Source organism: Lytechinus pictus, chromosome 3 (assembly GCF_037042905.1).
Source record: "Lytechinus pictus isolate F3 Inbred chromosome 3, Lp3.0, whole genome shotgun sequence".
Taxonomy (NCBI): domain Eukaryota; kingdom Metazoa; phylum Echinodermata; class Echinoidea; order Temnopleuroida; family Toxopneustidae; genus Lytechinus; species Lytechinus pictus.
The window spans coordinates 27,484,633-27,508,596 of record NC_087247.1 but is presented as its reverse complement, the minus strand read 5'-3'; the positions used below and the strand labels follow the sequence as shown (position 1 = coordinate 27,508,596).

General features: G+C 36.6%; 1 protein-coding gene across 2 annotated transcripts; it reads right to left on the bottom strand.

Moving 5' to 3' along the window:
- Positions 1-283: 283 nt before the first annotated feature.
- On the bottom strand, positions 284-23,711 carry LOC129256412 (tetraspanin-31-like). Of its 2 annotated transcripts, XM_064096743.1 has the most exons (7): positions 23,261-23,711; positions 19,408-19,575; positions 18,291-18,509; positions 17,538-17,636; positions 12,134-12,270; positions 2,855-4,613; positions 284-2,570 (listed from the first exon to the last, which is right to left on the bottom strand). In XM_064096743.1, exons 1-5 carry the CDS (start codon positions 23,321-23,323, stop codon positions 12,196-12,198), a joined length of 624 nt encoding a protein of 207 aa, XP_063952813.1. In that variant the 5' UTR covers positions 23,324-23,711; the 3' UTR covers positions 284-2,570; positions 2,855-4,613; positions 12,134-12,195. The 2 variants fall into 2 exon arrangements, with proteins under 2 accessions (XP_063952813.1, XP_063952812.1); XM_064096742.1 differs by having other exon boundaries at positions 284-4,613.
- Between the last annotated feature and the right edge of the window lie 253 nt (positions 23,712-23,964).

The window sequence follows — 23,964 nt, the reverse complement described above, 5'->3', positions numbered from 1 at the left end:
TCAAACTTCACATGTTGATCTAGTCAATACCGTTATCTCAAGGAAACTATCCAGTTTACTTTCACTCTCACCACCTCACAAAAATCCCCAGCTTCCCCCCTCCCCTCTTTTTTTCAATATTGACCATTTTTCCTTTTGTCCTGCACACCTCCCCACAAGATGTGCCTCACTCTCTATACATTATTTTACACATCTCATCTTCACATTTTTCATTCATGCCGATAATCGATTCCTAAACTTTCCAAGACCTTCATAAAAAACACACACAAGTTAACAATGGATGTGAAATTCAATATCAATTTAATATTCATATGTAAATGGCAAAAGTCAAGATCAACCCTCCAGAGAGAATGGAACATACCTATCACACCTTAAATTAAATAACACACCATACAATCAGGTGGCATAGTCCATTCCATTTAGGGGTGTGTCATAAATGCTTGTGCTACATTAAACATACACATAGACTAGGAAGGAATGTACGAAGGTTATTGAAAATGATTAAATATATATAGAGAGAATGTAGGGTAAAGCATTGGTTCATAAATAAAGCAGAAACACACAAATCACCAAGTCTTTTTTTAACTTGAAAAAACTATTACACTCTCATATTTGCTGAGTCAAAATTTGACTCAAAATGCTGCGAGTCAATTCTTTTCCTACTCAAATTGGCTAATTCAAACCGTTAATTTGACTCAGAGTAGAGTCAATTCTTATTTGACGATGTTCTGGGTCAAATTTAACTTCACATAAATAGCCATACATTTCAAAGTCATTCAGATTCACCCAGGTGAAGCCTTCCTCTGTCAAATTTAACTCTGGAAACAAAAAAGAATGCAATTAAAAAACTCTGAAATATTATTTTCACGAGTGACTTTGTAATGCATTGTTTGGTATGAACATCTGTTATGAATGTATTTCTCAATTCAGAAGTTGCATGATGTGATGTGTACCAATGTGTGGTAATTCAAGAAATGCCTGATCTAGCAACAAATCATTTATGCACTTCCTATTCCATTAATATAAATGAAATATCATTCAGATCCACAACTACATGAATTGAAGATGCACAAAATTTGTGAAAAATGACAAAAAGTTTTTTTTTACAGAATGCTAAATATTGATGTTCAGTTGACAGTTTGCACTGAAGATGATTTATTATTTTTTAAATAGATTTTAGGATTCATATTTCGAAAATTGCCCCGCAAAAAAGAGGACAAAATAATTAAGGAAGATCATGTAGCATTTTTTTTTTATAGATTGAAAGGTGGTGATCAATGTATAGTCAACTCACTTGAATGACAAGAAAAAAGAGTTCATGCATAAACTATGGACTAAACCAATGCATTTTGTTTGAAGAGAAGCCTTAAATCTACAAGTAACATCCATGTACATAGCCTAGGAATAAAAAAATCAACAACCCTTTCCTAAAATTTCAAGAGCGTATCTAACATCCAGCAGCCATGTCATAAAATATTCACATGAATTCTAACCAGCTCAAAACCAAATAAAGACAAGAGGTTGACAATCATCTCACACATAGACTACTAGTTACAATTCTTTGACTCACTATTACCTGTTTCGGCCAGAGAATAATAAGACCAAATCTATTGTTCTCTGGTTGAAACAGGGAATAGTGATTCAAAGAATGGTGACTGGTACTGTAATATAAGAAACCGAAGATAATACAATGGTATACGGAAGGCAAATCTAAATCTGAAATTGATATTCATTCATAATGAGATATGAATAGATTTGATAGTATTACTCGATTGTCATTTTATTATTCATCGTTACTGAAGAAGACTTATGCCCCCCCCCCCCACAACTCTACACACACCTTTATCCAAGAAAAGATCAAATGGGATTTTGCTATTCCTAAGAACAGGCCTTCATTACTATACCCCATTCATTACTATCATCATTTTCATTTCATATTCAAGCCAGATATGGAATTTTGTCAAAAAGAAAAAAAAATAAAGGTGGCCTAGAATCTAAATACCACTTTCATAAATTAAACAATTATTTTGATATTGAACTTGCAATAAAAAATGGACTTACTAATATATTCAAATTCGAACATTTTGCTTGTCAGAAAAATCATGAAGAAAATATCAATTTTTTTTAAGGAAGTGACCCCCCAAAAAAGTCACATTTTTTGTGCCCCCTCTTTTATGCATTCCTGGATACGCCCATATCGTATGCACATGACGAGGTCCCTAAAATAAATTATCTTCGATTTGAATATGAAAGTAAATTGGTATAAAAAAAGAAAAAACAATTTGCACATTTATTCTCAACTTTATAACATCTTGGTACATGATGATAGTTTGTATCCATCCATACAGTTGACTTTTACAACCAATTAGTAGACTAAATACGAACCCAAACTTCTATATCATCATTCATGACACTTGTATTCTATTAGCAATGATAGACAATAAATTCTCCTATCAATTTACCATACCAAATACCCATCTTAAATTAACATCAAAACATTTATCATAACATCTTGTTTTCTGGTAGTATAAAACCTGCACTGCAAAAACTCTGGTTTCTCAGCCCGGAATCTATATATGTCCACACCAGAGAAGTATTGAAACAACACCAGTTTGGAATCAAACCGATGCTGTTTTAATACTAATTGGTGTCATATAAACATCTGGTGTTAGACCAAAACCAAACTGGTGTTGTTTAACACTTCTCTGGTGTGGACATATATAGATAATGGGGTAGTGGTAAATCAACACCGAAGTTTTTGCAGTGTGACAACAAGCAAAGTACATTCTTATTCCTTCTTGGTTTTAAAAGGAGTACAGTTCCGAAAACTGTCTGATACCATCTCAGCACCCACTTAAATACAATGTTGAATAATACACTGATAGAATACACCCAAATTACAAGAAATAAATACCATATTTTCTTAACCAACATCTCTAATTTACCAAAGAATTATGTACAGTCCAATTAAACATTTTATTGAAAAAAATCTACACATCTTATATTGCCACATAACATTGATAAATTGGTCTAGATAGCAAAAAAAAAAAGAAAGAAAGAAAATTCAATTGTATATTAATTTAAGCCACAGATGTCCTTTATATCCTGACATTCTAATTTGCTTTCTTTTGATTCAGTTTACCTACACAAAGCAAGTTGGCCAAGCATTCCTAAATCTGATGAGGGCTACAGGTTATAATTCTAAAGGTTCATTAATCCAAACATTTGAATTAAGGTTTGATATTCCGAACTTCGCTTCACCAAACGAAAGAAGCTCTGTAAATTTGAAGAATTGTTGATTCGAAATTTATTTATAAGGTTTGTTATCTAGCATTTTGGTACTCACAAAGCATTTTTTATTTTTCGGACAAACCAATGTCATGGTTTAAGCAATAAGCATATTTTGGAGTAATGAACATATGAAATAATATAGCACCCTATTCATGTTCTTTGGGTGGAAAATTTTTCCTTCTACTCTCAACAGGCCAGAGGAATTGAAGGTCTCTAAAGGCGGTGCTGCTCAATCTCGAGATTTTAGCCCGATCGGCCCTCTTCGCGATTAATCTCGAGATTCAAGAAATCCTGTCTCCACCATCGCAAGAAGAGCGATTCCTGCTCGAGCGAGGCATCGATGCATTATGGTCTGACGCCGTGAATGAATAATCCCGAGTGCGTCTGCATCTGCGAATTAGCGGGATAATTCCTAAATAGCGTGCTATTTTGCAAAAAATCCGAAGTTAACTTAATCTCGAGATTAATCCAGCGAACTAGTGCGACAATTGCGTCTCCATTACAAATAATTTTGAGATTGTTCAGATCGGGATAATTTGCCGGATCAGAAATAGCGCGCTAATTTGAAAACTCGGGATGGTGCAGACGGCCCTTAACTGGCAACTTCGGCAAGGCTGGAAATAAAAAAATATTAGAAACCATGATGTGGGACCCGAAACATAAGGCTTAGCAATCATTGAAGAACATTTTTTTTACGATCAAAATCAAAGTGCATAATTAAACGCTAAGCTTTGTGTTACATTACCCTGGTATTGGTTAGAAATAATCCCCTATACTCAACCAATCTTTCAGAATATATTTCCCTATTTTAGAAGGAAATTTAATTCTGAAGCCATAAGTGAAGGAAGTTACAATTATGTACCTACTTTCCAAAAATTAAAATGTTGACGTTAAGAGAATACTAAAATAACAAGAATCATATCTTATACATGAAGGACGTTTCGACGGCAGCGGATGTCAAAGAAAAACAGAAATCAATTAGTAGCTACTTTGCAGATCAAAAGGAAAGCAACGTTTTAGGAATATAGAAAAATTGTATAATAAAAACCTGTTACAAATTGCCAGTAATCATTAATGATATAAAAACTATGTAATGAACAATTTTACTTTGACTTATATAGCACGTCTCAATCTTTTCATACTAAAAAATGATCCGCAACACTGTGCAAATCAATGTAAAATAATGGATTTAAAAAAGAATCTAAAATTGTGTGATCTAGGATGATTTCGAGCTGTTTTTTTTTTAATCAGAGAAATGCATTGGGGTTGGCCCTTGGATCCTTTTGGTTCCGAAATCGGTACGTCACAACACATCCAACGAACTGCAGAATAAAAACAAAATAAAGAACAAAAGGTGGTACAATATCAATCAAAAGGATTATTGAATCATTATTATAGAAATTTTAAGGTAACAAATAACGATACTGTGTTGACATTTCATTAAGAAATAATGACTGCATTGGTAAATGATATTTTTGATTTGATATGAACAGATAATATTTAGTTCTTGAGAATTTTGGAGGAATAGTAAAAACATATATGAAAACATAAATACTCTTTAATCATTAGGAGTAAACAATGGGAAGCATGGTTCTATTTACCTATAAATATTTATTGGTAAATTAAAGTTTATTCATTCATTTATCCATTCATTCATAAATATATTCACTAACTCATTGATTTTTTTTTAATTCATTCATTTGTCTTTCAACATTTATTTTTTATTCATTCAAGTCAAACATTTATTTTTTCTTTCATTCACTCATATCCCTCTTGTAACTTAAGGTCTGTGAGCTCATCCTAACTTGCTGTACCACAATCTCATAATTCAAGGGGGATCGATCATTTCAACATGCTGGGCCATTCCTATGGCTACGGAATAAACTTCCATAAGACAGCAATATTTCTTGTCTCACCACTTTCAAAAAGTCACTGAAAACCAACCTGGTTATTCACACAAGTTTTTAAGTAATTATAATTGTTCCCCTTATTTCATTCTTTTCTTTACTGCATCATGGGCATCTTCTCTTGAGGTATACGGGTGTATTACAAATGTCCATATTATTATTAACATTCATATTCATATAAATGTATGCTTAAAATTCATCTGGGGGGTGTTTCACAAAGATTTAAGTATGAAAATAGAGTCGCACTTAAATACCGAGTTGCGTACGGTATGAAAGGCTTGACCGCATTGGTTACATGTAGATCGTGTCATGAGGATGCGCACTACTGCGTATCTATCGATAAGATCGCGCGTTGCATATCATGTACACTTCAGCATTTAAGTGCGACTTAAGTCATATTTAAATCTTTGTGAAACACCCCCCTAGAGAGGTAGATTGTGCCACAGGAGCAGGGGGCAGCCATAGCCCCATCCCCATGATTTCCCCCCTGCAGTATAAAAAAAAGTTGGGTTGTACATGTATAACTCTATAATACCCCTATGAAGAAAAATGAAATAATTTAAAGTTTGTGTCACCCCCCTAATAAACAAACCCGTATGTGTCAAAATCTATTTAAAAAAAAATTAAAAAAATCATGGAAAACCAATTTCTCATGTTCATGGCATTAGTAATAATTAATAACCCTTTATATACAAAATTTTAATTTTCTTAGAAATACCATGTGGACTAGCAGGAGACAATTATTAGCAAATTCATTTACATACAATGAATCCCCTTGGCCCCTTCCACATGTGCTATATGTGTGACATGCTACTTCACTTCACTGCTATCTCTAAATACACAATGAATTAGTATGCAACTGATATCGTCAAAGTGCTTTTGATAGGAAAAAAATCAAATGGAGGAAGTTGTAGTATGTATGAATTCATGATCACATTACAGTAATCCGACAAACATTAATCATGCATATCGGCCACACATTCCCTCTGTGTGCAATGTAAATGAAAGTAAAACACAACATGCATATTTCATAGCCTGAACCCCTTTCACACTAAGCGGAGAAGGGGTATTTCAAATCTGGATTTATCCGAATCAATCAAATAGAGGAAGTCATAGTAATGGTAACTAATATGAATTCAGGATCATATTACCGTAGTCTGACAAATATTAATCATGTATATCGGTCACACGTTCCCTCTGTATGCAATGTACAGGATCGTTCAACACAACCTGGCGTGTATCCCTTTCACACTAGGTGGAGAAGGGTCTTATATCCAAATTTTTTTTCCGGATTAAATGAAATAGAGGAAGCAAATTAATGGTAGCAAATTATGAATTCAGGATCATGTTTCGGAAATCTGACATACATGAATCATGCAGATTGAGCACACATTCCCTCTGTATGCAAAGTATATGAATACGCAACAAATGAACACATCCTGCATATTTAAAGGTCAAGTCCACCTTAGAGAAATGTTAATTTGAATCAATAGAGAAAAATCAGACAAGCATAATGGTGAAAATTTGATCAAAACTGGATGTAAAATAAGAAAGTTATTACATTTTAAAGTTCATAACTTTCTTATTTTACATCCAATTTTGATCAAATTTTCAGTGTTATGCGTGTTGGATTTTTCTCGTTTAATTCAAATCAACTTTTTGTTGGGGGTGAACTTGTCCTTTAACAGCTTGTATCCATTTCATACTTGATGGAGAATGAGGTTCTGACCCTAATGCTTATTTAAATGCTGCATAAGTATGTACACGTGCCTTCTATTTTCTATCCCTTGTAAGTGTAAACTTCCCCCTGCTGCGAGTCTTGATAGCAGGCCTGCCAACTACTCTCTTTTTTTTTTTCTAGGAGTAAACCCATTTTACAGATTTTTTATCAGCCCAAAAGAGGAGCACTCCTTTTTTCCATTCAAGAAAAAAAAAGAAATCGGCCCATATAAGGGAAGGCAGGGTAAGTTGCAACACTTTTTGCATTTTGCATGTTAGAATTGATATGACTACTAATCTTGTAGAAATAAGTACCGTGCCTTTGAATTTAATTCTTGGGATTTTCAATATTTTTCACCTATATATATAACTTTCTACCCCCACACTGAAAGTCATTGTCACCTTTGAAAAAAAAAACGATGTCAAATGGCTCAAATTGCCCCATCTGTGGGGTAAGTTGTGCCACCTTCTGGGGTAAGTTGAGCCACAAAAACTATGTACAAAATGTATGTGGGAAGAACCAGCATGCCAATTTTTTTATTCAAAGTCTTTTCACTTGCTAATTCTCTGTAAATACTAACATCTTCTTTAAGTAAAAGATCTGTCATTTGAATTTGCTCCTTTCTGTCTGCATATCAATGGTTTTTAAAGTTTTTTAAATCTTTTATTATACATTACCATAAGAATTACCATGGCTCAACTTGCCCCGTGTTGGCTGGCTCAAATTATCCCAGTCCAAACTTAATGCGATATGTTCACATCCACACATTTCTTATGTATCCATCATGTAAAAGGCTACGAAAAGAATGAGAATCCATACCTGGACTAAAAATATTGTTCTTATATTTAAAGACGTGTGTGGGTAAAAAACACTTTTCTATTTCACACCATTTTTAACTTTTTTGCTGAAACTTGTATTTTTCCCTCTAAAAAAGTACTTTTTGTTTCAAAGTTGAAAACAATGTGGTGGGGTTAGGGGTTACGCAATGGGTCATCAATACATGACACCACCACAATGTCAGACTCATTCATTATTGGCCTGGGGGTGCTGGCTCAACTTACCCGTGATGAGGTATGGGTGTGTATGGGTGGAAGAGTTATATAGTTTTTCAACACTTGTAATTTTGATGTTTAAATAAGAATGATAAATAATCAATTTTAAAAAAAGTAAGGGAGACACACCTGACATCGAGGAGAAAATTTTGCGCTGTGTGATTAGGACTCTTTTTTTTCATTTTCAAATACATGTTTGCAGGCCTGAGATAGAGGATTTGAAGGCTATCTGCACAATTATTACCTAATTTAGCAGATAAATAAATGTCATATTTTGCTCGCTACTTTCAATCCAAGACCAACGGGGTAAACATTTGCCATGTTGCCCTCTTAGGGCTTTGCCCATAGGAATACTGTACAAAAATGGAGGGCAACATTGGCCATATTTCTGCTAGTGCGCTTGCGCAGTGAGAGTCGATTTTGATCGCTAATTTCAGTATTTGCGAAATCTGGTTGGAACCAGTTTGTGAACCAACACATTGTACATGTAGATGATGCGTGGCATGGCTAGTGCATACACATTCCCAGGTAATCAAACCCAAGTACAAGATTTTTACGCGTTCAGTGTATGTGCACGCCATGCATGATGCGCGATTGAGCGGGAACAATTACGTCACTATTGCTTAGAGAGGATTACTTCGCCAAGTTTGTGAATAACCTGAAATCAGAAGTAGTGATAAGCAAACAGGCATATAAATTGTTCTAAATAATAGCTTGAATTACACATTATACAGCCTTAGGTAATTATACTAATACTGACTGGCTCTTCTTTCAGGAAACATCAAATATTTTGGCCCGAGTCTAAAGACTCGGGCCAATATGATTCTGTTGCGGGCAACATATTTGATGTTCCCTTCAAGGCCAGTCAATATTATATAATTATTTACCCCTATCAGTGGATCCACACTATCGTAAGTAAGGATGTCAAGTTGTCATAATCATAAAACTGAAAAAACAAAACCAACAGCCAAGCATTTCTAAAATATGAAAGGGGCATCAGTACAGAGACAGGGAGAAGAATACATGTTTAATGCTTTATATTAAGCTTGAGTGTTTTAGCAATCACAATCCTCCCTTGGCCGACAGTACTCATTATCGGCTAGACAGAAAAACATAGTTGGAACTAATTCCCTACAATGTCCCATCCCATAGGATAATGAAAATATACAACAGTTCAATATAACCCCAATAACGCCTCCAAGCCCTTGGTGTGAAAAGTCATATAAAGCCCCTCTAGTCATTATTATAAACTGAAGGAGGCCCTGCTGGTAAGGGGCAGAGGGGATGAACATTAGATATATGACAATAATAATATTTCATCAAATACATCGCCACATGTGAGAAAAGCAGAAGAGGTTGTTTTTTTTTAATGAAAAATCTTCCGTTATTTTCTATGTGCTTGTTTCATTATTCAAATATAATATTAAAGTGAATGTATGCAACGTACTGGATAGTCTTTCTAAATAAAACAAAAATTACAAATAAGATATAATTCAAAATATCTTTTTTTTTAATTGTTCAAGCATTAATTTCATCTTTCGGCATGATGGCAACCCTCTGGGCGCAAATGGTGCGCAGGTTGGTTCTTTAAATTTAAAGAGAATTGTGTTTGGTTTTATTAGAATTTATCAATGCACTACAACTTGACAATGACAGTATCAAGTTGTGCACTCAAAATGAGCATACATCCTTAGTATATACACATCCCTTTCTATTTCTTAATAAATCTGGCTTTAGAATAATATCCCTATAAATCCTTACCCAGTCCTCATTAAACCTGCAGTTGAGGCTTACTGTGCCCCTATAACATCATTATCTAGCCTCAATATGAGAAGGGGTTGGTGGAGAAGAGAACCTCCGAATCTTCTCTTAATTTCTCCCTGGTGGACCCATCAAGGAAGGCTATCAAATTAGGCCCTAATATGACTCTGAATTCAGCAATTTTCACCTGCTTCACTTCTCCTCAGTTAAACTTTTTAAAGCTGAAGCAACATGAGTCTTTAAGACCTCTCACTATACTGATTTATTGCTAAAAATCCTGAGGAGTGCCATCGTGTCCCCCCCCCCCCCCCCCCGCCCTCCTCCCCTGTCTATTAGGGTTCAAGATCAGATTTACAAGGAACTTTTTAAACATGATTTTCTATTAGAAGTGCAGATTCTGTCCGTTAAATGATCTTTTGGTAACCTTTCTTTAAAATGTTTTTACTAACTCATGAGAACAAAGTAGGTATCATGTGACTTACACCAGGGGCCTCACCCTGTTACAAAAAAGCTGTAATTAAACGTAACCCTGCAAATCTGATGCAACTTGATTTTCAACCAATCAACAGCGTGCATTCTGGACTTGTGCTTGATTTTTAGTCTTTTTCTGCAACCGACCCAGATAATATCTCACTGTATAATGCACGATCTAGAGAGATGGAGAGGTGTGGTGTTGTGGCTCAGTGGATAAGTGTCCAGACTTTGAACCACAAGGTCAGAAGTTCGAATCCTAGCTAAATCAGCTCTTGCGCCCTTTGGTATTTAAAGGTGTTTATCTACATTTGCACCATGAATCAAACATTACCTCTGGTTTTGTATATAATGTGAGCATGAAATTAAGGAAATATAAACAAGTATATATATATGACATGTATATATACATATATATTCACTATATACAAAGGTGCACACCTGATTCTGTGCAAAGCGTGATGCACAGTGAACCTACATGTACTGGTATACATGTACATGTAACTGATGAATATGTTTTGAGAATAATCAATTACATGTGCGAAGAGACAGGTGGTGCCAAGTCAAAGGATGAAAAACAGATAGCTTACATGGATTAGTAAGGATTAGATCAATAGGACATCATGGGATTAGAAACCTGGAAATAGGATTGATTAGCTTCATTTTCACTAGCAGCTTTGAGTATTGATATTTACCCAAAGAAAGGTAAATGATCCAACTAATGTGAAATGCACTAAAGCTGCAACACGGCACAGGTCTATGTATGCACTTCATGTAGCACCCATTTCACACCTGAGCAAAAGTTACCCAGGTAAACCAGGGCAAATTCCCAGCCTGAAAGACATAGCAGATCATTCTCGGGTAAAATCTTACCCTATAATTATCAAATCTTAATGGTAACTCACAGGTGTACCCTCTGGCTGAGTCAAGATCTGCATGTACTTGGTGAGTTGGTGGCAACTTAAATCGCCAGACTCTGCGCTGACGATTATCATATGTGTATGACCACTCAATCTACTTTCTATTTTACTCAATTTTCATATGAACGAAAATTAAATGTTTGTCTATTATCCAGACTTCTTTGAGGAGCCTACAATGTAACATCAAAAGAAATGGCAACATGTTTATTTTTATTTTTTTTTAATGTCATGTATTTTTTTTCATGTCAAAAAGGTATTACAATCATCTGTTCTTCAAAGAATAGCCAGGAAATTAAATTCACTTGGAGCTCATCTGTGCAATCTATGGTGAAAATGGCACATCTAACAGTGCTTACCCAACGCGCGACACTGGCACTGGTCCAACGGTCCCAGACCAGTAAAAATTGCCGTGGGGCCAGTAACTTTTCAGAAAAGCCATATTTACTGGTCCGACATGACCAGTAAGATTATATTTTACTGATACAAAATATATTTTCTTCTCTTTTGTAAATTATAAAAATGGCTCTGGTGTCTCAAAAAATGGCTCTCATGAATTATATTGTGTGTGTGTGTACTGTTTTTTTTTTTTTTGGGGGGGGGTAACAATAAGCAATAAAAGACAGCAAAATAAAATGAAGTCTTTTTTATAATTTTCTTTATTTTGGGGACCAGTAAATTTTAGGTTGGGTCCAGTAAAAAATTGAAAAACTGGGTATGTACTGGTCTGACATGATCAGGTCGGACCAGTAGAAAAAAATGGTTTGTGTGGAGCCCTGGCTTACCTATTGCAAACTATTATCTAAACCTTCAAGTGATATGCAATATTTCCTCTTTTCTTCTGCACTGTGTACAATTACTACACACCAATGGACACTCAACATATTCACAGAAATAACTCACAGAGAAATAAACAGGAAATTTCTTAAAAGGCTTTTCAAGAAAAACTGAATGAACAATACAACAAAATTTGCATATACATCAGTATCTTTTTGTGTGTATTTGTTTGCATACTTGTTTGATTTAGCGAAGCAAGCGAAGAGCAACAGGAATAGGTGAGCAGGCAAGATCCTCCGTTACAGGAAGGCGCTGGGGTTGGCCCGGGGGTCCTTCTGATTCCTGAACCTAACAGCTAACCACACCCCTATCAGCTATGGGATGGATAGATGGACCATGCATTGGTGATATAGGGTGGGGTGCAAGGGTTAAAGGGGGTGGGGTGGGGATGAGGGGGGGGGGGGCGAGGAGGTGCAAGTATAGACCGAGGTACATGTTGATTAGGATAGGGGTAATATTTAGGGTTGAGGAAAATGTTATGGATGATTAAAGGGACATGAAGAGGGTATGGGGTATCGCGTAAGGACAAAGGGTATCATAAGGGTGCAAGGAGTTTGGGGTGGGGGAAATGGGTTAGAATAAGGGAAGAATAATGTAAGTGGTTAGGAATAAGGGGCAGGGATAAAGCAAAGGGGATGTGGAGAGAAATGGCAAAAGGTTAAGGAATGGGGGCATTGTGATTGGAAAAAATAAACGACATGGACCAGGCATACCGTAGGGTAGGGATATAGGATAAAATGGGGATGAGAAGAGGGGCATGGAAGGTTATAGATTATGAGATGAGAAGCAGAGGGGTGTGGATGAAAGTTAAAGAAGGGATTAATGTTGGGGATAGGGGATAAGGAGAGGATAAAGGTTTAAGGATATATAGGTTCGGAAAGATGATAGGTAGGAAAGGTTGGGGAGTTATGATGGACCCAAGTTAAGAAAAAGGGGGTAGAAGCAGGAACAAGGATGACAAGGAAAGGGGTATACAGAGGAATAGCGTAGGGAACATGTCGGTTATGAATTGGGATAGGAAGGGTATTGGGTAGGGCAGAACATGTCAGGAGGCAATGTATGTGTATAGTATGATGGGGGGGGGGGAAGGAATATAAGGGAAATGCTCAGAAGGGGTGTGGTGGTGATAATAAAAGGATCGAGAGAAAAAGCGAGAAGAAAATGATAAGTGAAAGATACAAGCAGAAGTGGTGAATGGGCGGGGTATGGATGAGACAGAAATATTTTTTTTTACAATATGTGGTTATGCAACATTTGTGGGGATATACAGGCAATGCATTGTTTTATTTGATTTATGTATGATAAATGTAAGAGTAAAATTTGTTTACACATACAGATTACAGAAGGTTAAAGGTCAAATACAGGAAGGGAGTGGATAGGTACAAGCAGGCAGTAGCATAAGCAGATTGAATGAAATCAACCAGAAAGTAATTAAAGTAGAGAAAATATACATTTAATTGGAGAACAGGACAGAGTCCACAGACCATTATGATAAATGATGCATGCAAAGGAATTGGTGGCACGCATGGAAAGCCGCATAGCATGATAAAATGAATTGATAAAAGCACATTATAAATGAATGTACAATGTAGTTTTTAAAATGTTTTTCAGAAATTTGGCATTCAATTGTGATGTCATTTAATAAAGTCAAGACATAATTGGAAACATGTTCAAACATTTATAAGAAAAATTAATTTACATCACCATTTGACAGCATACAAGTAAATTACAGAATTACAGAACGAGTTGTGTGCATGTACATAATGATACATTCATGGGGTACAGGGATATTAGGGGGACAAGGAGGGGGGGAGAGGGGGAGGAAAAAAGGGAAGAAAAAAAACATCAAATTAAAGATGGGGCGAGGATGGAAAGGGGGAGAGGGGAAGGGGTAAACAGAGTGGGTTAGAAAGAAAGGGGTGTGGCACCAGAGAAGGGAATGAAACAAAATTGTTACAAGTTTAATATAGAAGAGGACTGGCAGAAACTGAAATGACACTGTGAATTTGAAAATACATGACCAAATTAATCAAACAAGAATGAAATAATAAGCCCATAATAATGATATATTCAGACAGAGATCAAGACATATTTGATGTTCATTGATTGCTTGCTTTTATTTCTGTGTTCATAATACAACACAAAACACATTTTCATACATGAACAATTGATACAATATAGTTGTTAAAGGAATACAAAACAATAATGTGAAGTAAAAAAATATTGTCCTTTAAGAATGCAAAGTAAAAACTTTTCCTTTAAGAATGCAGTTTTGTAGAACATGTTCACATTTACATGAAGGACCTGTGAGATACACAACTACATATACAGGTTGTATTACTGTGAGCCACCTTACATACAGTATATGGGTGATAAGTTTTAACCCTAATTCACATTTGGCTTCAGGGAATAATTTTGATTTACGAATTTGAATAGCAATTTTGGTGATAAGAGAAAAGCTCTCGACTAAGTAATGTACAGTCCTATGTAAAAATACGCAATACAAAAGACTTTATGCATAGCAGTCTTTCGAAAATGTGGAGCAAATTGCGATGCGTTACCAGGAAAATTAATTCCTGAGCTTCCATGCCTGTATCCCACCCCCCTCCTCTCCCTTCTCTCTACCCCCCCCCCCCCCTCTTCACAATTAAATACAACCTGTATGCAGAGGCCGAATGTGGCTGTGCGATCATTTACCCGATTCACACTGGCTATTCTTTTTTTAAAGCTGGATGAAAGTTATAATGCCTTTATGCACGACTGGTGACCTGTTCTTGAACGCTAAATCATCAGGTCATCAATTGAATTAAGCTAATGTTGAAAGCTACATGTATTCATCGTAAATCATAATTCTTATTTTCAACAATCATCCACAGGAAGCAGAGCTTATTATCTAGCGCACAGACAGGTCATCAATTGAATGCAACATTGTACGCTAAGTTTTACAGAACTTACTGAACACCCACCATTAGGTACTTATGATATTGATGTTGAAATTATAACATATCCATCTGCCACACAGTGTGCACTATATGATGCATCGAGAACAAACACATAATTTTGTTTGGCATGAAAATCCATGGTTACATGTAGCACTCTGCATACATAGGGACAGTGATTTTCTGCGATCGCGGAAAACGGACGGAATTCACGGAAAGAGCCTTTTGAAACAGAAAGTGGCATTTCATACGGAAAATCGCGGAAAACATATTTTTCCTAAAAATACACAAAACAGCAACAGAAATTACTCAAAATCTCAACAAAATATGAATATTAAATGGCCACAAAACCCCCCAAAACACGATCTCATTTCGCTACAATCATGACAATTCACACATCGTGACTGCACTCGACTTCATCACACTCGATCGAACCCCTCGCCACCCGTACCGTATACCCGGCGCCGGCCCGGGCAGGGTTGTATTGGGCTTATCGAAAACATTCACATGCACACGTTTGATTTCAACAACACGGTCGTGTGTGGGCTTATCGAAAACATTCACATGCACACGTTTGATTTCAACACGGTCGTGTGTTGCTGCCCTCTATGTTCGATGATGTAACAGCATGATTTCGGGGTCTTGAAATCCAAAATGGCGGATAGGCAAAACTCGTTGACTGCTGAAAATGATGTCTAAAAAACCCCAAAATTGTCGATGAAATTTAATTTCACTGTAAAATAATGCTAATAATTCGAAAGGTGAGGATGTATTTATGTTAAATGTGTTTGTCCAAATATTTTGTGTACCCGCATAGATCCCAATAGAACGGATTCTATTGCATTGCTTGTACAGTGGCAGATACAAATTTTGACCAGCGCGAGTGTTGTGATATTGCTATTCAATGGGTAAACGGAATTCTCTCTTTTTTATGTACACAAAGTCTATGGGGAAACAGAATTTCCGTTTTTCTGACATGCTGAAACGGAATTTGAGATTTTCTGAAACGGAAGGGCTTTCTTTTTAAACGGAAAATCACTGTCCCTACATGCACAAGAAGATTGCACATTTGTTTTGTTGTCTAAATGTTTAACATGTATGCATTTCCAGCTTATATACATGTCATTGGTTACAAAAAAAGATATTTTAGGTAAAATGATATGTAAGTACATTGTATGTATGTAAGTAAGAACTTCAATGACAGATGTAAATACTGTACTTTAATTAATATTCTAAAATAATCAATCATTATATATAAGCAGACAATAAAGTAGTACATGTACATGTTAATACAGTGGTGCATGTAATTGTAATGGATGATGTAAGGATAACATTATAATTCATAAAATGATATGAACTCACTGTGCATTTTGGATACTAGTACATAACATCTAGCATGTCACAATTGGGATGCCAGGATATATGTGTTATGTTAATGACAAGGCTATGACAAAGACTATAGTGTACTCGCTCAGGTGCACAACATACAGGCTTCGCTTCTGATGTCATAATGGTGAATTGCCAATCCGTATACTGCTACTCACCACATGATCTACCTTCATTTAGTCCAATGCCATTCCGTCCATCAACATTTCATCTAACAACCATTTGGTCTAATCATCACTTCGTCTAATTACCAATTTGTCTAAGACCACTTCGTCTCATCACCAGTTGGCCTAATATTCATTATATTTTCATTCATTTCGCCCAATTAACACTTAGTCCAATTAGATCAAATTGTATATGGACTAAATGGCTATTGGACCAACTGGTTATTAGATGAAATGGTGAGTGGACGAAATAGCAAATAGACCATGTGGATAGTGGACAAACTGACGGTAAACCAAATGATAGATGAGTTGGTAATTGGATGAATTGGCATTAGACCAATTGAAAATAAACTGTCATAATACTAGTAAGCAGCTGTAACCTCATTGTCCGTGCAATCAGTGGAAATGTGGAGTGCATAGACCTATCAAATTTTCTACCACAAATCCAGACTGCCATCTCATTTTATAAAACAAATAATGCACTGTTTTAAATTTGAGGTCAGGGGTGTTGCAGACATCTCAGGCATTCACAAGTTAAATGCAAAAGCACTCGGAAGTGCCCCATGCTTCTAGCATGTCATAAAGACAAAAACCTTTGAGTTTGCTACATTGCCAAAACAGACTCACCCCTGTACACAAATATTTGCGATGACAACAATTGGCATTCAATCATTCAAATTTTCCTTATTGAATACAGCCAATACTCATCAGCACCCAGGGTAATATTGCTGTGACATGCACTTCCACGTTCCAATAGCAGTTCGCAAAGCAGCTGATCATCGCTACCATTTACATATAGCTACATGTAGATCAGCTGATTGTGAAAGTGCAAATTTCATAATTTCTCTAGCTTTACCAAATTTCAAAAATTGTTTGCACAATTAATGGATCGCTTTCAACGGTTGACAGTTCCACAACTGTGGATTTTTGAGCAGTCGTGTCTTCCCAATGCTGGGAAACGACAATCAACTGTTCGCACCAGAAATACCCCTCATGGCACACAAGGGTACTTGGAAGGAAATGTTTGGTATTGATAGTTGATATCACTGAGTATTGGCTCTATGTGATAAGGAGAATTTGGCAAGTACCCACCTCTGTTAAACTGAAGAAAAGACCTACTGCTCCTGATATTTTTAATCCTTGTGCATAACCTTCATCCATCTTTTGCTGGCAAAATTGGTCTTCACATTTCTGTAGGAGAAAAATGAAAATCTTGTCTTAGCATCACTTGCTTTACCTCCAAGGACTTACAGTTCAAAGGTAAAGTCCATTAAACATCAATTTTATTTGAATACATAGACACAATCAAACAAGCATACACTACTAGATATTTTCATCATCATGATCAGATGTGACAAAAGATATACAGCATCTTTCAAGGAGAATGAAACCCAAAATTTAATACCACATAACATCATTGATAAGTACATGACTATCAAAATGAATCCACTTATACCCCAATCTGATTTCCCAGTATCAAGTACCATCTCTTCAAAGCTGGGCTTCTTCAGGTGCGAAGTCTTTGAATGGAGATCGCCATCGTTGCGGGGTTCGTTCAAAATTGTGATGTCAGCAACGAACAACTGCTCTCGGTAGTACCGGTACTTCCATGTGCATCTTAATTTATTCACATACACTATACATAGTATGTATTCTATTTGTGCCTCAAAGACACAAAATTGTTAAATCCTTGTTTGCGCTGTACCTAGAGCTTTCCATTCTCAATAATGGTTGTTTTCAGTGGCTTTTTAGTTCCATTGCATGTACTCATAAACATGTTTCATCTTGGACTGATAATTTTTTTAATCAGCTGTTTCACAAAGCTGGCCAATGCCTTCAACTTACCACTTCATTCTTGAGTGCTTTTGGGCAGGTGGGATGACTGGTGTCATTTTTATCAAAGCCACAGCAGCAGAAGCTCTGCTGAATGTCTGTTTTTGTGTCATTGCTTGAGTGCTCCCACGAGAGTCTGACAAGCTTTTCTCGCTGCTCCTCCCCGCAGGCCAGGGCTGCTATGGATACAGAGAACTGAATTAGGAAGACCAGGAACAGAATAAGCATGTACTAGATGGGACTGCTGTCAAGGAAAGCATACTGTGAATGCAAGATCTGGAATAGACATGTGTGTTGTGAATGGATAAACTGCTAGTAGGAGTACATGTAACCCCACACAAGTTTACTGAATTACTGTTTTGCCCAATTCCCAGTTAGACTTAACTTTTTTTTTAAACCCATTGGAATCTACTCCGAACTCTGGTGTAAGACTCTAACGTAAGACATGGTCTCAATATGCTCTAGGATAATACATGTAGGAATCCAAACACCACTGTTGTATTCATCAAATGGTTTTAGAAGTGTATTGATTCAATCAGATTATAATTAGGTCATTCCATCGGGTTGGGAGGCACAAATTACAAAATGTCCATGAAAAGGAGGTATATGTATCAACTGTTTCATTTCACCATAAAGATCAATTCAGAATTGGCCAAGTTTTGACGTGTCAACATGAGCAAGGTCTCATACCATTTTAATCCAACTTTAAATTAGAAGTCTTTTCTGAATTTGTTGAGGTTTAAATCATATTTTTATCACTATTACTTGGATATCACATTATCATTGACAACAGTCACTCAGGTCTGAAAATGCAATATATTGTGACATTTCCTTCGTATTTTAAATAGCAAATCTTAATGGGGCATATATTTTTTGCTTAAGTTTTAGCCTAGTTTAATATTTTTCAATTCTGTTATGAAACAAAAATGACCCCAACCTGATAAAATGACCCAGTTATTATGCTATATTATGTTATATCCCAATGATGTTGAAGAACATGGCTATGACAAATCAGGATATTCCATTTCCCACCATATCTCCTTTATAAGTAATGATGGCTTCTCACAAAACTACCAGTTCATATCATACATGTTCTTTTAAAAATCATTGCAAGTTTTCCAAAGGATACAAAGAAAAGACAGACTTGATGATGTTTGATGGCTCCAATGAGCCCTGCTACTGCTACGATGAATAAGAAAATTCCACAGGCTATGATACCACCGATGATATACAGACTGGAAACATAGGATCCTGATTTGGCTAACGATGGGACGATAATTAAAATGAGTGCAACAATCTGCAAGGACGGAAAAAGATAAATAAAACATTTCATGAAACATAATACAAGCAATATTAATACTCAGTTAGTGGTTTTTTGATAAACAGTATCATGATCACTAATTGTACATAATTTACTGTATCTTTGTGACTCTAATATGATTTTTTAGCTCTTTCTGAATGAACTCTGTTGACAATATGTCATTGTCTATGATAACTCAACAGTTTTTTTTCCCCTTGATGACACTGATAGCACAGGCATCTGACTAGGATTGCATTGTTTGTGTGAATGTCAAATTTGAAAGTTGGAAGTATGTTTGACACTTCTAACCCCTTTATTTTTGTTTGAATTCTTGGTGTGCATGTATGATGGGTAAAATCGAAGGAAAGTTTGGTGTCCAGAAAAAGAAAAATGATGAGTGCAGGTAGTGGTAACCATGGCCTGCACTCACTCATTCCTGGTGATTTGCAGTTAAGCAGCCTGAATGAGATGCCTCACTGCTTCTCCTCTCCACTGCTCATCTACGCATCGTTGCCGCTTGCCAGGACTTCTCAACTATCTCTACTCATCTTCCACTTGTACCCACCAAGACTTATCATCTCATCTCATCCACTGCACGTCATCAATCTCATCTGGTTTTCAGTCCTTCTGACTGAGGATTTCACCTACATCTATGTCACAATATATAATGTACATAGTTCTCAATCTCATCTTTTTCTTTCTCAAGTCTCACCTTCATCACCATCACTCCACCACATGTAATTTCTATTCAAAACTAATCACACAGATAACCGTACAGATCTTAACTGCATTATCTGTGCCACCATGTAAAACTACAAGGATCACCATTTTCAATTCAATCTTTATTTCACATCTCTCATAAAACACTTTAAAAATATATATACAAAACAACAACATTAAACATATGTATTTTTACAGAGGCAAAATTTGACTTTAATATACAGCAAACATAACTAATCCATTAAACTTTAATTATAAATGAATGCCATTTTCACTGAATCCAGTACCAATCAAGTCCATCTAGACTAATGCTGATTCTGGAAACCTCCTTGTACATGTACGGCCACTTGAGTATTCTTATCAAGACACTGTCCATTGACAAAATCAATATATTTTTCAGATATTTCTTTCAAAAATTATTTTAAACAGACAGAAAGTTTAGATTCAAACATTTCAAAGGTAAATGTCTTCAGTACTTTCACTAGAATCCAAGGCAATATGCAAGTTTGCATTAATTTGTTGCACTTTGCAGTTTACATGTTATTTTTCAGCTGGTTGCAAAGAGATAAAATGTAAAAGTTCTTGGATGTCTGACCATGAGGGAATACATTCAGGGATACATTGCTGCTCTTATGTCCAAGTTTCATGAACTAGATCCATAAACTTTAAAGTTATTACAATTCCACAAATACCCCCAACATTACCAAAGTTTGTTGACCCTAAATGACCTTTGACCTTGGTCATGTGACCTGAAACTCGCACAGGATGTTCAAGAATACTTGATTGCTCTTATGTCCAAGTTTCATGTTCAACTAGATCCATAAAATTTCAAAGTCATGACAATACCCCCAACATGGCTAAAGTTTGTTGATCCTAAGTGACCTTCGACCTCAGTCATGTGACCTGAAACTCGCACATGATATTCAGGGATACATGGTTGCTCTCATTTTCAAGTTTCATGAACTAGATCCATAAACTCTTATGACAATTCCTCAAAAAACCCAACATGGCCAAAGTTTGTTGACCCTAAGTGACCTTTGACCTTAATCATGTGACCCGAAACTCAGGCAGGATCTTCAGTGATACACTATTACCCTTATGTGTTATGTCTAAGTTTTATGAACTACATGTAGGTCCATATACTTTTGAAGTTATGACAACATTTCAAAAACTTAACCTTGGTTAAGATTTCGATATTGATTCCCTCAACATGGTCTTAGTTCATTGACCCTAAATGACCTTTGACCTTCGTCATGTGACCTGTAACTCAGGCAGGATGTTCAGTAAATCTTGATTACCCTTATGTCCAAGTTTCATGAACAAGGTCAATATACTTTCTAAGTTATGATGACATTTCAAAAACTTAACCTTGGTTAAGATTTCAATGTTGATGACGCCGCCGTCGGAAAAGCAGTACCTAATAGTTTGCTCTGCTATGCACTGTTGCAGGCGAGACAAAAACTACCAGAAGCTTGTTTTTTGCCAAATGTCCGTTGGTCGGACTCAAGTTTCCAAATGACGGACACGTAAAGTTTTGCGCCGCGATTAATTTTAGCGATTTAAATCACGCTGTAAACCCCAGATTGAGTAATTATTATTTACCAAATGGACCTCTTTCGGTTCTGACGTTAATCATCTAGCCTAGGTCTAGATTAGCCTAGACTAGAGCCATGAGAGCAGAGGACTCCGTGATATTTTTTAATGATTTTGATATTGTCATTACAAATACAAGATCTGTGATGTAATGACAATATCAAAATCATAGAAAAATATCATCACGGAGTCAAGACTACACTAGGGGCCTGTTGCAAAAAGAGTTGCGTTTAAACGCAAGTCAATATATCAAGCGCACTTCCCGAATACGGGTGTTTCATTGGCTGAAAATCAAATTGCGCAAGATTTTTTGAGTTGCGTTTGATCAAACTCTTTCTAGATCTATCATTCTAAATCTCTGACTTTTTCTTTTAATTAGTTGGCTAGACTCCCTAGACTAGATTATAATTATCGGCATCTAGATCTAGTTAGAAATATCAGAAACAATATTGGATGAAGCTTAAATTGTGGAATGCTGATGGAAATTATGTTTAATTAGGACCAACATTAGGTGGGCAGACATATGGGGCCACCTTCATAATTGTGACAACACCTATTCTAGTATTCATTTGTGTGCACAAGAAATCGGGGAGGCAGTGTAGCTCAGTCGGCCACGTCGGTTAGACTTAGACATAGAGCGCCTGTTCTGGATAAGATCGTAGTTCTCAACGTGCGTGGGTTCGAGTCCCGCAGCATGCCGGAAGACGTCTAACAAAAAAACTGATGCTAGCGTTGTGTGTTAACGTGCCTCACCGCTGTGTTCAGTGCGGGTGTGAATGCAGTTGGAAAACACTCCGTCCATCGGAAAGGACGCAAATGTTGGTCCCGTGTATAGGAGAGTCACAACCTATGGCTATGCACGTTAAAACCAATACACTATTCGTCAAAGAGTAGGGTGTTCACCCGGTGTATTGCACCTGCCGGTCCGCGGTACTACAATACTGCAAGAATCTTCAGGATTGAAGGAGGCAGTGTAGCTTGAAGAAGAAGAAGAAGAAGAAGAAATCGCATGCGCCATACTGTAGGATGGGGGATCGGGTGTCCGGACACTTTATATTTTTGAAGCCTTCTTTTTTTGTCTTAAGATTACACTAAAAATATGAATTCAATAGTTGTAATCATCTTCTATTTTGTTCTCTATAATATTTTCTAAAAATTTTTACTAAAATTTGATGAAACTTCGCTTGTAATTTTTTCCAAATGACTTTCTAAAATTGATCGTCCGGACACACAACCTGTCCGGACACACAACAACTGGGTATACTGTGGCTAGGCCACACGCAAGTCGCAAGCACCAGTCGACGTCAACAATCTTTCATTCATACTCAAGTCAAGTAAAAATTCAACAAAATGAGGCAACGATACTCACAATGTAAAGACTGTTCAGCGCAATAAGCGCGTTTTTACTACATGAAAACCCTCCACAAACCATGTTGATATTAATGTTCAACTTTCATGAAAAAGCTGGATTTAACTCGCACAGAATAGATGTAACTCAGACTTTTCGCGTGTAAATGATGTCACCGTGCCTGCCTAGCCTAGCTAGCTAGCTAGCCTGCGCCAGCTGGGTCATCGATTGAGGAAATATAACTTCCGGGTCCAACCACAAAATCATTTTGATTCGATTTGATTTTTGATTCGATCATCAGAAAAGAGGAAACATCGAGTCACAAAAGACGGCGTCGGTCATGGTTTTATTGGATGTATATACCGGGGATATATAGGAGCCCCTATTTCACTCCTTCTTTGAATATAAGAGATGAAATCTATATCTATACAGTACAGGCCTGCCTGCATGCGCCTAGGCCCTAGCTGATTCTGGGGGCGGGGCTTGGGGCACTATACCCCCCGGGGGGGGGGGGGGTGGCACTGAAATTAATTTTTGATGGGGTTGTGCCTCACAAAACTCTGAACTGGGGTCTAAGGAACTGACTAAAAGGGTAAAGTATGAGGTCGTGGGAACTAAATATATACCGCGGGCTGTACGTACCCTAATAAGCAACAACAAAAAAAGAAGAAAAGAAAACTGGAGAAAAAATACACGCAAATTGTTATACCACTTTCTGAATTATG

Coding starts and splice junctions, on each gene's coding strand:
- LOC129256412 (XM_064096742.1), bottom strand. CDS start 23,323: ATGGTTTGTGGAGGGTTTTCATGTAGTAAAAACGCGCTTATTGCGCTG. Junction 19,576..23,260: donor CGCTGAACAGTCTTTACATT/GTGAGTATCGTT, acceptor CCGTCCTTGCAG/ATTGTTGCACTCATTTTAAT. Junction 18,510..19,407: donor ATCAAGTCTGTCTTTTCTTT/GTATCCTTTGGA, acceptor AGTCCCATCTAG/TACATGCTTATTCTGTTCCT.